Genomic DNA, 17697 nt, shown 5'->3' with positions numbered 1-17697 from the left:
TCCCCCCGCACATTGACTCTGCACCGGTACCCCCCTGTATATATAGCCTCTCTACTGTTATTTTATTTTACTTCTGCTCTTTTTTTCTCAACACTTTTTTGTTGTTGTTTTATTTAACTTTTTTATTAAAAATAAATGCACTGTTGGTTAAGGGCTGTAATAAGCATTTCACTGTAATGTCTGCACCTGTTGTATTCGGCGCATGTGGCCAATAAAATTTGATTTGATTATATACAGATCTCTGGTCACGCACACCAGTGGTGGGTTTGGCATCGAAAAATGGAAAAGTACAACAAATAAAGGCCAAATCCCGAGTTATCCCTTTAAGGTCAACGGCATCATGACCTTTTCCAAGTACCACGACATTTTAGCCAAAAACCTGATTGCTTCTGCCAGGATGCTGACACTTGGCCGCAAGTGGATCTTCCAGCAAGACAATAACCCCAAGCAAACATCAAAATCCTCAAAGAAATGGTTAATTGACATTTTGCAATGGACATTTCAGTTGCCGGACTTGAATCCCATTGAAAACCTGTGGTTTGAATTGAAGAGGGCAATCCATAAGAGCAGACACAGGATATTAAGGATCTGAAAATATTATGTATGGAGGAATGGTCTAAGATCCCTTCCAACGTGTTCTCCAAAGTCATAAAACATTTTAGGAAAAAAATGGCATTATCCTCGGGAGGGGGATGGTGCTAGAGTATTTAAGATGGGTGCCCATATCTTTTTTATACTTTTTGTATTATTACTTGTTAAACAAAATCTCTTTCTCTTAGCAATTGTATTAGTATAAAATAATTTGAGCATACAATATAGCTCAGTATTTGTATTATTTATTTTATACAGTATTTTTTGCTAATCTTTATCAAGGGTGCCAATAATTATGGACCTGACTGTACCTGTGCTTTACACTGTGCAACAGGGAAGTGAGAATGTTGTGTCGCAGTCCCATAAAGTTTGAACAATGGTTTGCTTTGTGGTCCTTTGCTTGGGAATTTTATTTTGCCTTGGCTCCCTGACAGTGTTCTTATAGTATAAATAAAGCTCCTATCACTTTGTCACATATTTGGTCCTATCTTGAACACTAAATATACATACTAGCCACACCTACAGTGTAATGGATAGGGCAATAAATATTTGCTTGACTATGTTGAAGTGTGCCAACCTCGTCCCACCTCTCAGCTCAAAGGAGTCTGCAGCTAAAACAATGATCGCTTTTATTCTGTGATCTCAATGGACCAGGGCACTTTATTTGCTTAGCATCTGTCCTCACACTGGGCACCCCTGCATTGTTCACATTTCTACCCCGATCCCTCACATAGTTGGATTTGTAATGGAACTTGAGGCTACTCTACAGTGGAATGCAAGAAGAACCCCTCGTTGCAATGGAGCATCATGTGTTGGGGGGTGATGTGACATAAAGGGCACACAATAATGATCACCGAAAGGCATGTGGAGATTTGAGACGTTTCTTGTTTTCTATTCACAGGAACCAAGGCATCTCCAGTTTATTGCTGAGTTCAGTGACAGCGACGTCTACATGTTACTATCGGCGAGAAAGATACACGGAGCGCCTACGGACTATGGCTTCTGTGTCAAGGTAGTTTTGTTTTTTCTATCTATAAACCTATACTTTGATGTTTTACAATGTTGTTATTCAATTCAATAGAACTTTATTTATCCCATCAGGGGCAATTAAGAAAGGCAAGTTAGTTCCGAGTTATGTTTGGTAAACTCATGCTTTCTCTTCATGATGATCCTCCACTTCAGTCTACTAAGTGTGGCTCTCCCCGAGACCTCAAGCTGTTGTGTGCAGATGATGAGCAGACCAGAACCTGCTGGGTCACTGCCATGCGCCTCTTTAAGGTACAGTCACCATGCTGCCCCCTTATCACATCCTCTGTCTGTTTGCATCCCAAATTACACCCTATTCCCTATATAGTACACTACTTTTGATCAGGGCCTATAGGGGTCTGGTCAAAAGTAGTGCACTATGTAGGGAATAGGGTGCCATTTGGGATGCAACCTATGTCAAGTGTCTACAGATCTACAAAGTCAGCACAACACTAGTAGTATGGTCTCTCCTAACACCCAACTGGCTACTTACTGTATGCCATCCATCTATGCCTCATCATGTCTGATCAGTGCATACTGAACAACGTTATCACTTACTGTTTTGTGTTGCAGTATGGGTTGCAGCTGTACCAAAACTTCATTCAACCACACCAGAAACAGAAAGCTTCACCTATGGTAAGTGGTGTGTAAATACCAATGTGCCGATACACTGTTTAACAGCACATTACCCAGGACACACAGTCTAGTATTCATACTGGACTGATTTTCCAGAATAGTCTAAAATGAGAGTATTTCCCCCTCAAATTTAAATTCCAGTATTCTGTATGAGTAAACACATGTTCTATTTTGGGCACTGGAACATGTTCGAGGAGCCTGGCTCCTCTAAAAATAACCAGAGATCAGCTGCTCTCAGACTTAACACCTCGTCACCTCTACTTTGCTGTCAGAGGAACGCACAGTGTCCAGGCATGGGTCTGGGACCCTGATCTCAGCCCTGCAAAGGGAAGGGCTAGGATGCATCTGAAATGGCACCCTATTCCCTATGTAGTGCACTTCTGGTCAAAAGTGGTCAAAAGTAGTGCACTATATAGGGAATAGGGTGCCATTTGGGACGCACACCTAGACTAACCCTGCTTCTGGGAACATGCTTGGGGAGTTAGGTTAGGGTACAGGATATAGAGAGGGGTCATGGCGCTGCTGAATCTCCTTTACCCTGCCATACAGCCGCTACAGCCTAGAGCTATCCAAACTCAACTGGCGGACCGCGGTCCGGGTCTGGACCCAGAAAAGGGTCAATACGGACCGGACAACATCGCATTTTGTTATATAAAAGTAAAGAAATTATTTTTAGACAGCTTCAAAAAAATCTACTGGGCGCAGCGGCCTCTCTAACTCAGCAACCTCTCGTTCTCTCTCTCTCTGGAAGCAAAACCCACCTCAACTAGTGCCCTCCCTGTCTAATCCAATTGTGTGGTTATATGCAAATACAAGAGGCTGCACTTACCCAATCACATCAATCCAAATATCCTCTGCGGAACCTTGGGACAAGCAGGCAGAAAGAAACAGAAAGATTTGACCTCGGTTCAACTGTTAATATCACAGATAGAAGGAGCTTAGTTATCAGTATATTTGTTAATATGGCCTGTAAAAAAAAAAAAAGGAAAAGCTGATGCTGAAAACCTTATATTCAAAGACAAGTGGACGGAACAGTATCTATTCATTCTCCCCGCAACTAGCACAAAACCAATGTGCCTGATATGCAGCGAGTCCGTAGCCCTTGTGAAAAGTGCCAATGTTAAGCATCATTATGACACCAGGCATAGTAATTTCGATCAGACGTATCCCCTGAACACGGAGGTGAGAACAAACAATATTAACCAACTAAAATCCCAATATGAGAGGTCCACCAAAGTCCTTGTCAATTCCCTGACAGCCCAACAACCTGCAATGGAGTGCACTGAGGATAGCTTGGGTTTTGGTAAAACACAAAAAACAAAAACATTTTCAGATGCTGAGATGGTAAAAGCATGCATGTGTGAAGTTGCTGACATCTTGCTTGAAGGTAAACAAAAAGATGAGCTTAGGGAAAAGATCGAACAGATCCCACTGTCGGATTCCACAGCAATGAAGAGAAATTAAATATTAGCTGAAGATTTAACTTCACAACTTGATGAGGCCATTCAGAATGCACCATGCATTTCATTAGCTGTGGATGAATCAACAGATAACACTGCTAATTCCCAGCTTCTGATGTTTGTGAGATTTTATAACGAAAAAAAAAGAAGGAATTCTGTGAGGAGCTGTTGGGCTTAACAAATCTAGAAGCACACACACAGGGAGAGGATATCCTTGCATTTTTGACAGACATTACAGTGGGGGGAAAAAGTATTTAGTCAGCCACCAATTGTGCACGTTCTCCCACTTAAAAAGATGAGAGAGGCCTGTAATCACATTGTAGGATTTTTAATGAATTTATTTGCAAATTATGGTGGAAAATAAGTAATTGGTCAATAACAAAAGTTTCTCAATACTTTGTTATATACCCTTTTTTGGCAATGACACAGGTCAAATGTTTTCTGTAAGTCTTCACAAGGTTTTCACACACTGTTGCTGGTATTTTGGCCCATTCCTCCATGCAGATCTCCTCTAGAGCAGTGATGTTTTGTGGCTGTCGCTGGGCAACACGGACTTTCAACTCCCTCCAAAGATTTTCTATGGGGTTGAGATCTGGAGACTGGCTAGGCCACTCCAGGACCTTGAAATGCTTCTTACGAAGCCACTCCTTCGTTGCCGGGGCGGTGTGTTTGGGATCATTGTCATGCTGAAAGACCCAGCCACGTTTCATTTTCAATGCCCTTGCTGATGGAAGGAGGTTTTCACTCAAAATCTCACGATACATGGCCCCATTCATTCTTTCCTTTACACGGATCAGTCGTCCTGGTCCCTTTGCAGAAAAACAGCCCCAAAGCATGATGTTTCCACCCCCATGCTTCACAGTAGGTATGGTGTTCTTTGGATGCAACTCAGCATTCTTTGTTCTCCAAACACGACGAGTTGAGTTTTTACCAAAAAGTTATATTTTGGTTTCATCTGACCATATGACATTCTCCCAATCCTCTTCTGGATCATCCAAATGCACTCTAGCAAACTTCAGATGGGCCTGGACATGTACTGGCTTAAGCAGGGGGGACACGTCTGGCACTGCAGGATTTGAGTCCCTGGCGGTGTAGTGTGTTACTGATGGTAGGCTTTGTTACTTTGGTCCCAGCTCTCTGCAGGTCATTCACTAGGTCCCCCCGTGTGGTTCTGGGATTTTTGCTCACCGTTCTTGTGATCATTTTGACCCCACGGGGTGAGATCTTGCGTGGAGCCCCAGATCGAGGGAGATTATCAGCAGTCTTGTATGTCTTCCATTTCCTAATAATTGTTCCCACAGTTGATTTCTTCAAACCAAGCTGCTTACCTATTGCAGATTCAGTCTTCCCAGCCTGGTGCAGGTCTACAATTTTGTTTCTGGTGTCCTTTGACAGCTCTTTGGTCTTGGCCATAGTGGAGTTTGGAGTGTGACTGTTTGAGGTTGTGGACAGGTGTCTTTTATACTGATAACATGTTCAAACAGGTGCCATTAATAAAGGTAATGGGTGGAGGACAGAGGAGCCTCTTAAAGAAGAAGTTACAGGTCTGTGAGAGCCAGAAATCTTGCAGGTTTGTAGGTGACCAAATACTTATTTTCCACCATAATTTGCAAATAAATTCATTAAAAATCCTACAACGTGATTTTCTGGAATTATTTTTCTCATTTTGTCTGTCATAGTTGACGTGTACCTATAATGAAAATTACAGGCCTCTCTCATCTTTTTAAGTGGGAGAACATGCACAATTGGTGGCTGACTAAATCCTTTTTTTCTCCACTGTACATTACACCTTAATCAACTGAATATTAAGCTGCAGGGACAGGACAACACAGTGTGTGATATGATAAAAGCAATCTCAATCACACTCCACACTGCCCTTTCCCACCTGGACAATAGGAACACCTACGTGAGAATGCTGTTCATTGACTACAGCTCAGCGTTCAACACCATAGTGCCCACAAAGCTCATCACTAAGCTAAGGACCCTGGGACTAAACACCTCCCTCTGCAACTGGATCCTGGACTTCCTGACGGGCCGCCCCCAGGTGGTAAGGGTAGGCAACAACACATCTGCCATGCTGATCCTCAACACGGGGGCCCCTCCGGAGTGTGTGCTTAGTCCCCTCCTGTACTCCCTGTTCACCCACGACTGCTTGGCCAAGCACAACTCCAACACCATCATTAAGTTTGCTGACGACACAACAGTGGTAGGCCTGATCACCGACAACGATGATACAGCCTATAGGGAGGAGGTCAGAGACCTGGCAATGTGGTGACAGGACAACAACAAGATCTGGCATGGGTCCCCAGATCCTCAGAAAGTTCTACAGCTGCACCATCGAGAGAATCCTGACCGGTTGCATCACCGCTTGCATGGCAACTGCTCGGCATCCGACCGTAAGGCGCTACAGTGGGTAGTGCTTTGGGTACAACATTGGGGCCAAGCTTCATGCCATCCAAGACCTACACTACCAGTCAAAAGTTTGGACACACCTACTCATTCAAGGGTTTTTCTTTATGTGTACTATTTTTTACATTGTAGAATAATAGTGAAGACATCAAAACAATGAAATAACACATATGGAATCATGTAGTAACCAAAAAAGTGTTAAACAAATCAAAATATATTTTATATTTGAGATTCTTCAAATAGCCACCCTTTGCCTTGATGACAGCTTTGCACACTCTTGGCATTCTCACAACCAGCTTCATGACGTAGTCACCTGAAATGCATTTCAATTACCAGGTGTGCCTTCTTTTTTTTTTTTTTTTTTTTTTAGTCATTTAGCAGACGCTCTTATCCAGAGCGACTTACAGGAGCAATTAGGGTTAAGTGCCTTGCTCAAGGGCACATCGACAGATTTTTCACCTAGTTGGCTCGGGGATTAGAACCAGCAACCTTTCGGTTACTGGCACAACGCTCTTACCCACTAAGCTACCTGCTGCCCTAAGCACTTCTTAAAAGTTATTTTGTGGAATTTATTTCCTTAATGCGTTTGAGCCATCAGTTGTGTTGTGACAAGGTAGGGGGGTATACAGAAGATTGCCCTATTTGGTAAAAGACCAAGTCGATATTATGGCAAGAACAGCTCAAATAAGCAAAGAGAAATGACAGTCTGTCATTACTTTAAGACATGAAGGTCAGTCAATATGGAAAATTTCAAGAACTTTGAAAGTTTCTTCAAGTACAGTCACAAAAACCATCAAGCGCTATGATGAAACTGGCTCTCATGAGGGCCGCCACAGGAATGGAAGACCCAGAGTTACCTTTGCTGCAGAGGAGAAGTTCATTAGAGTTACCAGCCTCAGAAATTGCAGCCCAAATAAATGCTTCACAGAGTTCAAGTTACAGACACATCTCAACATCAACTGTTCAGAGGGGACTGTGTGAATCAGGCCTTCATGGTTGAATTGCTGCAAAGAAACCACTACTAAAGGACACCAATAATAAGAAGAGACTTGCTTGAACCAAGAAACACAAGCAATGGACATTAGACCGGTGGAAATTCGTCCTTTGGTCTGGAGTCCAAATTTGAGATTTTTGGTTCCAACCGGCATGTCTTTGTGAGACGCGGTGTGGGTGAACGGATTATCTCCGCATGTGTAGTTTCCACCGTAAAGCATGGAGGAGGAGGTGTTATGGTGTGGGGGTGCTTTGCTGGTGACACTGTCTGTGATTTATATAGAATTCAAGGCACACTTAACCAGCATGGCTACCACAGCATTCTGCAGCGATACGCCATCCCAACTGGTTTGGGCTTAGTGGGACTATCATTTGTTTTTCAACAGGACAATGACCCAACACACCTCCAGGCTGTGTAAGTGCTATTTTACAAGAAGGAGAGTGATGGAGTGCTGTATCAGATGACCTGGCCTCCACAATCCGCCGACCAATTGAGATGGTTTGGGATGAGTCGGACAGCAGAGGGAAGGAAAAGCAGCCAACAAGCACTCAGCATATGTGGGAACTCCTTCAAGACTGTTGGAAAAGCATTCCAGGTGAAGCTTGTTGAGAGAATGCCAAGATTGTGCAAAGCCGTCATCAAGGCAAAGGGTGGCTATTTGATAACATATATTTTGATTTGTTTAACACGTTCTTTGGTTACTACATGATTCCATATGTGTTATTTCATCGTTTTGATGTCTTCACTATTATTCTACAATGTAGAAAATAATAAAAATAAAGAAAAACCCTTGAATGAGTAGGTGTGTCCAAACTTTTGACTGGTACTGTATAAAATTGTCAAAGACTCCAGTCACCCAAGTCATAGACTGTTCTCTCTGCTACCTCACCGCAAGTAGTACCGGAGTGCCAAGTATAGGTCCAAAAGGCTCCTTAACAGCTTCTACCCCAAAGCCATAAGACTGTTGAACATTTAATGAAATGGCCACCCGGACTATTTACATTGACAACCCCCCCCCTTTGTTTTTACACTGCTGCTACTCACTGTTTATTATCTATGCATAGTCACTTTACCCCTACCTACATCTACAAATTACCTCAACTAACCTGTACCCCTGCACATTGACTCAGCACCGGTACCCCTGTATATAGCCTTGTTATTGTTATTTTAGTGTGTTCGTTTTTTTTTTTTTACTTTAGTTTATTTAGTAAATATTTTCTAAACTCTATTTCTTGAACTGCATTGTTGGTTAAGGGCGTGTAAGCATTTCACAGTAAGGTCTACACCTGTTGTTGTATTCGGCGCATGTGACAAATACAATTTGATTTGATTTGATTGTGATCCTGTCACATTCTGTGGGAAAATGGTGCCTGTAGCTGTTGTCCCTGTTCTCAAGAAACTGGCACTAGACATCCTGACCATGTTTGGCTCCACATACAGCTGTGAATCAGCCTTCTCCACAATGAACTTTATTCAAAACAAATACCGCACCAGGCTCACCAATGAACACCTGCACCAATGTAAAGGACGATATCCATCCGGACCTTTGCCACCTAGGAAATGTGTGTCACTGGACCTTCTCAAATAGTAGTGGCCTAAACCACAGCACGCCGCTAGACTAGACCGCTGGACAAAGAATTAGATCTTTGAAACATGTCAAGGAAAGGAGCAATCAGTTTGTTTGTCCGGGAGCCCCAGAATTATATTTACATCGTCTGAATGGACTGGGGAAGAGAGTCTAAGAAGGATTAGAATGTTTCTATCCGAAAGTAAACACTAGTCACTTTGTTACAACTGCCTTTAAGGGTCCTGAGGTTAGGGGTGATAGAGGGTCAAATCATGCCGATTTAAAGGCTTCTCACTCACTAATCCTGATGAGAAATATTTTCTTTTGTGTGTGATTATTTAGAACCAGTGACTATGACAGCTTAAGGGACTACAATCAATGCTATGTGCCCATGTGTCATTCTATTCACAACCGCTCTAATCTCCAGTCACTGGAGCACATTCTGCTTAGAATCATCTAGAAATTATACTCAAGTCACACTTCTCAGACACTAGATGGCAGCACAATACCACACACGGAAAGCATGAATGTGCTTCTCCTATAACCTTTCACTCACTATCCGTACACGTTTTTCAAAAGTTGAAACCCTTTTACACTGTATACTCATAATAATGTATACTACCTCAAACATTATGTATATTTCCAGAGAAGTATCTCAGAGAACTCCTTGGTGGCCATGGACTTCTCAGGACACAAGAGCCGGGTGATCGAGAACCCATCGGAGGCGCTGTCCGTAGCCGTGGAGGAGGGGCTCTCATGGAGGGTAGGCCATTGGTGCTCTCTCTGACATCATTTCTCTCTACTCAGCATGACACACTGATGACACACTGGTCCTGCAATAATGCATAAAGGATTATTTTACCATGACTGAATACCTGACAACAGATGCTTTATCAATGCCCAAAATGTGTATAAGATGTGAAATGATGGTGCACCCATGTGAAAATAGTCCAAGCATGTGACACTTGGAACTCCTCCTCTCCTTCCCTTCAGAGGAAAAGCTGCCACCGTCTGAGCTCCCATGGAAGCCCGTCCACCTCCCAGAGTCCCATGTCAAACATAGGTTAGTAGAAGGCCACTTTTACCATGCAGGCAGCAACTCCCAGGAATGCAGCCACAGACCTCCTGACCAGATACCCTGGGCTTAAAGGTGCTACATGTAGAATGTATCAACCATGTGGAAACTAGGTGAATTGCAACAACACCTAGGCTGTATTCCAAACAACCCCCCTCCCCTGCATCCCATTTTCCTGTAACATGGTGGAGAGGTTAGTGCAATCATGGTTCCTTGGGATGTCCCTATCCTAAACCCTAACCTTAACCCCTAACCCTTACCTAACCCTAATGATTTTAAATGTCAACTTCAATGGAGACAATTTTGGACAGCCCCTCCCTGTTTCTGCACACTTAGAATAAAGGGTTCCAAAAGGGTTCTTCGGCTGTCCCCACAGGATAACCCTTTTTGGGTCCAGGTAGAAACCTTTTGGGTTTCATGAAGAACCCTCTGTGTAAAGGGTTCTACCTGGAACCAAAAAGGGGTCTTCAAAGGGTTCTTCTATGGGGACAGCTGAATAACCCTTTTAGGTTTTAGATAGCACCTTTTTTTCTAAGAGTGTGTATGTTTTCCTCCGTTTGGTGCCTAATGAAAATCACCATGGTCGTCCTGTGTGTTTTGCAGCCCTCCATATGGCCCAGCCCTGGTTCCACAGCAAACTGTCCAGAGATGAGGCACACCGCTTAATCACTCAGCAAGGTCTGATTGATGGGTGAGCAGCATCAGACACTTTTCTGTGTGTTTTGTCGCAAAGAAAGCTAAATATACTGAACAAAAATATAAACGCAACATGCAACAATTTCAAAGATTTTACTGAGTTACAGTTCATGTAAGGAAATCAGTCAATTTAAATAAATTCATTAGGGCCTAATCTATGGATTTCACATGAGTGGGATACAGATATGCATCTGTTAGTCACAGATACATTTTTAAAAAAGTATGGGCGTGGATCAGAAAACCAGTCAGTATCTGGTGTGACCACCATTTGCCTCATGCAGCGTGACACATCTCCTTCGCATAGAGTTGATCAGGCTGTTGATTGTGGCCTGTGGAATGTTGTCCCACTCCTCTTAAATGGCTGTGTGAACTTGCTGGATATTGGCGGGAACTGGAACACGCTGTTGTACATGTCGATCCAGAGCATCCCAAACAAGCTCAATGGGTGACATGTCTGGTGAGTATGCAGGCCATGGATGAACTGGGACATTTTCAGCTTCCAGGAATTGTGTACAGATCCTTGTGACATGGGGCTGTGCATTATCATGCTGAAACATGAGGTGATGGCGGCGGATGAATGCACGACAATGGGCCTCAGGATCTCGTCACGGTATCTCTGTGCATTCAAATTGCCATAGATAAAATACAACTGTGTCCGTAGCCCATACCATAACCCCACCGCAACCATGGGGCATTCTGTTTACAACGTTGACATCAGCAAACTGCTCGCCCACACGACGCCATACACGTGGTCTGCGGTTGTGAGGCCAGTTGGAAGTACCGCCAAATTCTCTAAAACCACATTGGAGGCAGCTTATGGTAGAGAAATGTACATTACATTTTCTGGCAACAGCTCTGGTGGACATTCCTGCAGTCAGCATGCCAATTTCACGCTCCCTCAGAACTTGAGACATCTGTGGCATTGTGTTGTGTGACAAAACTGCACATTTTAGAGTGGCCTTTTGTTGTCCCCAGAATAAGGTGCACCTGTGTAATGATCATGCTGTTTAATCAGCTTCTTGATATGACACACCTGTCAGGTGGATGGATTGTCTTGGCAAAGGAGAAATGCTCACTGACAGGAATGTAAACAAATTTGTTCATAACATTTGAGAGAAATAAGCTTTTTGTGCGTATGGAACATTTCAGGGATCTTTTATTTCAGCTCATGAAACATGGGACCAACACTTTACATTTTTCGTTTATTTATTTTTTCCGTGTATTTTTTGTATTTTCCTCCCTATACTTTTTTCTTCAAACGGACAGAAGAAACTGATATATTTTTATTTGTTTTCAGAGTATTTCTTCTAAGGGACAGCCAAAGCAACCCCAAGACATTTGTACTGTCACTCTGCCACACACAGAGAATCAAACACTTTCAGATCTTACCGGTGAGTATAACCCCTTGTTTTGGTATATGCACTTCTCTTATCTTTTAGACAACATGCTCAAGCTTGTGTGCGTGTGGGTGCGTGTGTGTGTGTTAGGTGGATGACGAGGGGGATCTGTTCTACAGTCTGGACGACGGTCACACCCGCTTCACTGATCTGATCCAGCTAGTGGAGTTCTACCAGCTCAACCGGGGGGTGCTGCCCTTCAAGCTCAAACACCACTGTGCCAAGATCACCCTTTGAGGGGCCAGGGGTCTCCCAGGGCCCCATACATACAGAGGCACCTTAATTACAGCCAGGGCCTCTCAGGAAAACCAACCACCCATGCATCTCTCCCTCCCTCCCTACCGTGCCTTGGACAGGAGACACAGAGATCACCGCCAGACATAAGCCAACTGAAACCACTGTTATAATCACCCACTAGAACCCATTCTCTTGGAGAAAAACGTGGTAATCGGTCTTTGTAATGACTTTGTTTTTCAATAAAATATGAAATAGAGGTGTTACGATGTGAAATAGATGAAGATACTGTGTCACAACCCACTGGGCAAAAACTCGTTTGGAAACATTGTTTCCACGTCATTTCAACAACAAAAAAATCTGTGTGATGACGTTGAATCAACGTGGAAAATTGATTGGATTTGCAAAAAGACATTAACATAAAATAATTTCGTCATTTTTTTTCACCTAATGTTTAACCTAAATCCATTGATGTGAGTTTTTTTAGTTGAATTCCCGTTAGTTGACATTCAACGAAATGTAAATCAAAACAGAACGTTAAAATGACTTCAGTGCCCAGTGGGAAGTGACCACAGGTGTTGAGAAATCTGGTGTTGGATAAGGTGCATCTACTGTAGACTTGATATGACAGAGAGGGCTCTACTGCGAGCCCATTGGTTGGCCCTGTATGTTAGCCCGGGTGTGGAGATGAATCACAAACACCGCTGTGACTTGTGTGGAGTCCAAACTTCAGTTAATGTACTGTATATAATGTGGAGCTGATCATGTTTGCATTGTGTATCAGCTTACTTGCTCGTTACAACTTTCCATGGGATGAACATCTTCTACTGTAGCCAACTGTTGAAACTTTAGAGCGAGAGCGGATATTTGACTGTGTGTTCACAACATGTGAATAGAATGACCAGTGTGGTATAGCCATGATATTTGTGCATTATCGGCACAGTTAAGCTGAACCTGGTCATTTGTCAGTAGGAGGGGATCACTATTATCAGGCTGGAGACAATGTAGTATGTAGGCTACAGTGGTCTCCTGGGGAAACTAAGCTGTTGCTCATTGTTTTTATCACATCTCAAGGAATTCAGGTATTTTTCTAAAACAAATTATGATTAAAATATATATATATATATATATATTAGAGGTGTGAGTAGCAGAGGAGAATGCAAAGTGGTTGCATGTTTTTTTTGCTGGACTGTGACCTCTGTAGGGAGAGAGCATGCACAACAATGTGCTTTGCTAGCCTGCACTGTACATTACTTTGAAATGTATTGATTGCATTTGAATCAATAAATGTAAAACTGCTCTCTGTTGTTACAGCAAGAGCCGCAGAAGATATATTTGACTAAGGGCCGGATTCAATCCTTATTGCCGAAGTTCCCCTTTGTTGCCCGATTGACATTTAAAGGCAATGTTCCCGCGTTTGTGGAGACTGCATTCACGGCAAACGCTACATATGTCAACTCAATCGAAAATTACCTTTAAATTTCAAGCACACTGCAGCTCTGAACTTCGGCGCTACGGATTGAATCCAGACCTAATTTTAGATTCAAACCACAAAGTGTAAGATAGAAATAAAGTATAATATTGTGATTTTATTGATCAAAATCTGAATTGTTGTACATTGAAATTAATGTTTTATAGTATTTTTTTTAAAGATTCAGGTAAACCATGTGCAGCACCTGAAATGGTTGAATATTGATGTAAAGAACAAAACTATGACTTACATCATGTACTGTTTGTTTCTTCATTTTGGAAATGGTACTGTAATCATGCAGCAATTTGTACAGACAGGTTTCACCAGTACGATATAATGAAACAAGATGTACTGTGCTTTGAAACAAGTGAAATAACCAAGACATGTTAACAATGCATTTCATAAAATGTTTATTTTAAGATAGAAGGAGAACAGTGCATTTAAATAGTAATGCATGTCATGGACTGTAATGTTTTATAAAGGTAGCTAAATAAAGGAAGCAAAAAAATATGTATATTTGCACTGTATGATTTCAGTTATATAATTGATACGTATTGAGAACAAGCCACAAGATAAACACAAATGTATATACATTCATGAAAAGATTGCATTTATATTGTTGTAGATGACATGCTAGTTGCACTGTAGTTGAAACACTGGTAACACTAATTTATGATACGAGTGACCTAAAGAGACTTTGAGCGTGGTATGATCATCGGTGCCAGTATCTCAGAAACGTCCGGCCTCCTGGGCTTTTCACCCATTTACAGAGAATGGTGCAACAATCAAAAAACATCCAATCAGTGGCAGTCCTGTGGGTGAAATCAGCTTGTTGATGAGAGATCGTGCAAGCTAACAGGCGGGCCACAAACAGGCAAATAATGGCGCAGTACAACAGTGGTGTGCAGAACGGCATCTTGGAATGCACAACTCGTCTGTTCTTGTCACAGATGGGCTATTGCAGCAGATGACCACATCGGGTTCCACTCCTATCAGCTAACACTCCTATCATCTAAAAACATGAAGAAGCGCATCCAGTGGGCATGCGATCACCAACACTGGACAATTGAGGAGTGGAAAAACATCGCCTGGTCCGACGAATCCCGGTTCCTGGTGCGTCATGCTGATGGCAGAGTCAGGATTTGTCATAAGCAGCATGAGTCCATGGCCCGGTCCTGCCTGGTGTCAACAGTGCAGGCTGGTGGTGGTGGTGTAATGGTGTGGGGAATGTTTTCCTGGCACACGTTAGGTCCCTTGATACCAATTGAGCAACGTTTCCATTCCCCGAAGAATTCAGGCTGTTCTGGAGGCAAAAGGGCGTATGAGTGTATAATTCACCAGAAGAAAACGGAGAGAGAGAAGGAGAGAGAGAGACTGCAAGTTCCTTAATGTTTTAGCTGTAGCCAATGGCTACATTAAGGAACTGGCAGTCTCTCCCTCTCTGTTTTCTTCTATTGAATTCAATATACAACCTTCTGTGTTTGTCAAAGAGCGATGCCGGGATTAGTTTATGTGGATGCGGATAGATTTCCAGCGTTGTGCTTCGTTTGACAGGGCCGCGCGTGTATGCGTATCTTTCTGCCAAGAAGTGATGAACCTTCCATCTAATGAAATAAGCGAGAGATAGGCAGGACTTTCCAGCCTTCAGTGCAGTGGCTATGTAATGTAATCCAACACCTTATAAACTCACTTGCTGGGCTGAAGAGACTGTGATTCAGAAGCTAATAAACATTGTTAAAACAATTAAAATACACAGACAGTCCCCGAATTGACCTTTAATGATATACATGGTGACTTGTGTTTAGTAAAAAGCATTGTATAAATGTCTAGTAGATGACTATTGCCTTACCTATGTGTTATAAAAGCCAATCTGACTTGTTAGGCTATATTGCAAGTAGCCTAGTGTTTAAATGGTCCCCCGAATCCTCCTTCCCTAATTAGCCTACTATAGTAGGTATGAAATATACAGCCAAAATATTAGGCCTAACTGGCTACATGATCTGTGTCAGTGTGCGTGAGTGTGCCTTTCTCTGTTTTCTTCCTACCTCGACTGCACCACTGCAGATGATGATCTGTAATTTCTTACAGACACAGACAGAGCACTCGGACCAGCAGAACCAGAACTTTTAGCAAATAAGTTGGTTAATTTCAAACATTTAGCAGCGTCGACCTCAAGAGACCTTTTTTGGTCTCTTACTTTTTTGGCACCACCCTTCCTTTTTTGACAGAGTGACCGACAGCGTCAGAGCGGGTCTCACTCTCTTTGATGATGCGTGTTTGACTTGAATGTGAATTTGTGCCACCTCAGCTCAGCCAATCAGAAAATCAGCCAAATGCTCAGTATAGACGATTATGACAACAGAGACATAGCGCGCAAAAAACAGGCTCATGGGCCGCCGGCCATGTCCATTATTATTATTATTATTATTATTTTATTTTTTGTCAATTTCGCCCAGCCCACCCTTATATAAGATTTGCCAGTATTGCCAGATGGCCAATCCGCCCATGCTCGAAGTCTATGGTAACAGTATGCTAGTAGATACCATAGACTTCCAGTCATTGCTCTAACGCTAGTTAGCATTGGCTCGCAAAACTACCTATAACTTCCTTCATACTGGATGCAGACATAAAAATGAGTCATCTGACTTTGGGGAAGAAGATAAAGGGCTTCATTGCCACAATCCCGAAGTATCCCTTTAAGGACTGTTATTAATGTGAAGTTTCTAGTGCATGCATTTTGTTTTCCAGCTCATAACAAGCTCTGCGTCCATTTTATACTGACCTAAATAGCCCTAGTGTATCTGAAATGACCATATACAGATGTAGGATCTTAATTTGAGCCAGTTTGCAAGAGCAGGAAAATAATTCTGCTGCAAGAGGAAATTTGAATTATTATGTGGATTATAATTAATCAATTTTTTTTAGGGGTTGATACATTATTCGTAAGGGAAAATCAAGTCTGATATTTCAATGTGGAAATTACAAACTTCAAGGCACTGCATCTCAGTGCTTGAGGCATCACTACAGACCCCCTGGTTCGATTCCAGGCTGTATCACAACCGGCCGTGATTGGGAGTCCCATAGGGCGGCGGACAATTGGCCCAGCGTCGTCCGGGTTTGGCCGGTGTAGGCCGTCATTGTAAATAAGAATTTGTTCTTAACTGACTTGCCTAGTTAAATAAAGGTAAAATAAAAAATACATAAAAAAACTTCAGAAGCCTTTTTGAACCTCGAATACACTACAAGTTTTAAATTTCCTGCAAAAAGTGATCCTGCAACAGGGTGATCAAATTAATATCCTACATCTGTACATATCCTTTGTATTCTATAAAGCTTTGTCTGTGTACACCATTCACCCATTGTCGTCCTTTGTCAAATTTAAGATGGCCTTCCTACCCCTGGCAGAGACATTGGAGCCGCTACGGTTGTACATGTATTAGCCACTAGATGGCAATAGATGGCTTCTCTGACTCTACTGGTGGGAGTGATTAAATCTCCATTTAAATCTATGGATCGCTCAGCGTCTGTTGCGTAGACCTATAATTGCCATGGTTTGAATAGAGCAATCAGTCATTTAATTTCACAACATTTTACTGGACCTATTAGACCTACTAATAATCCACTGGACTGTCGTTACTAAACATAGCTAGTCACATTAGAATGTGGAGATGAGGTGATGACGACCATACAGTACAGTATATCCCTAATATATAGGTCTTACAATTATTTATCTAGTAACATTTTATTTTATTAAATTATTTAGTTTATAAAGAGTCATAGTGGTCTCTTTTACCATATGCTTGCAGTTCACATTGGAATTAGTACATGTTTGTCAACAATGAGAAATACAATCCATATTTCTCTATTGATTTGAAAAGCAATATTACAGGAAGCAATGAATGAATATGACCAAGTTAAACTTGTTTTCATTTAACATCTGCTCCTCCAGTGTTACCTGAACCGTTATCAGACTGTTGTATGTATGAATAGATTATGAATAACCTTGATAAATGGATTAGCATTCTGTACATTGCAGTCAGATGGCTGAGCGTTTTGACTTGAGGCGTTTCTTGCACATAACACGAGTAAAACAACACAGTCTCTGTAGTGAGATAAACGAATCACCCCACCACTTCATGGC

General features: G+C 42.2%; 1 protein-coding gene across 4 annotated transcripts in view; it reads left to right on the top strand.

The window, feature by feature from the left end:
• Window positions 1–14068, top strand: part of LOC121536817 (growth factor receptor-bound protein 14) — a 49667-nt gene extending 35599 nt beyond the window's left edge. For 3 of the 4 annotated variants that reach the window (XM_041844391.2, XM_041844393.2, XM_041844392.2), the window contains 8 exons: window positions 1493–1603; window positions 1774–1869; window positions 2191–2253; window positions 9330–9446; window positions 9677–9746; window positions 10362–10449; window positions 11752–11845; window positions 11942–14068. In XM_041844391.2, coding sequence (XP_041700325.1) covers window positions 1493–1603; window positions 1774–1869; window positions 2191–2253; window positions 9330–9446; window positions 9677–9746; window positions 10362–10449; window positions 11752–11845; window positions 11942–12088 — 786 coding nt within the window. In that variant the 3' untranslated portion in view covers window positions 12089–14068. Of the gene's footprint in view, window positions 1–1492; window positions 1604–1773; window positions 1870–2190; window positions 2254–9329; window positions 9447–9676; window positions 10172–10361; window positions 10450–11751; window positions 11846–11941 lie in introns of those variants that run through there. The other variant, XM_045206571.1, reaches the window with a different exon arrangement.
• The last annotated feature ends 3629 nt before the right edge of the window (window positions 14069–17697 follow it).

This window comes from Coregonus clupeaformis, chromosome 23, assembly GCF_020615455.1.
Source record: "Coregonus clupeaformis isolate EN_2021a chromosome 23, ASM2061545v1, whole genome shotgun sequence".
NCBI lineage: Eukaryota > Metazoa > Chordata > Actinopteri > Salmoniformes > Salmonidae > Coregonus > Coregonus clupeaformis.
Note: the sequence above shows the minus strand (reverse complement) of the source record. Positions and strands in the feature narration are given on the sequence as shown.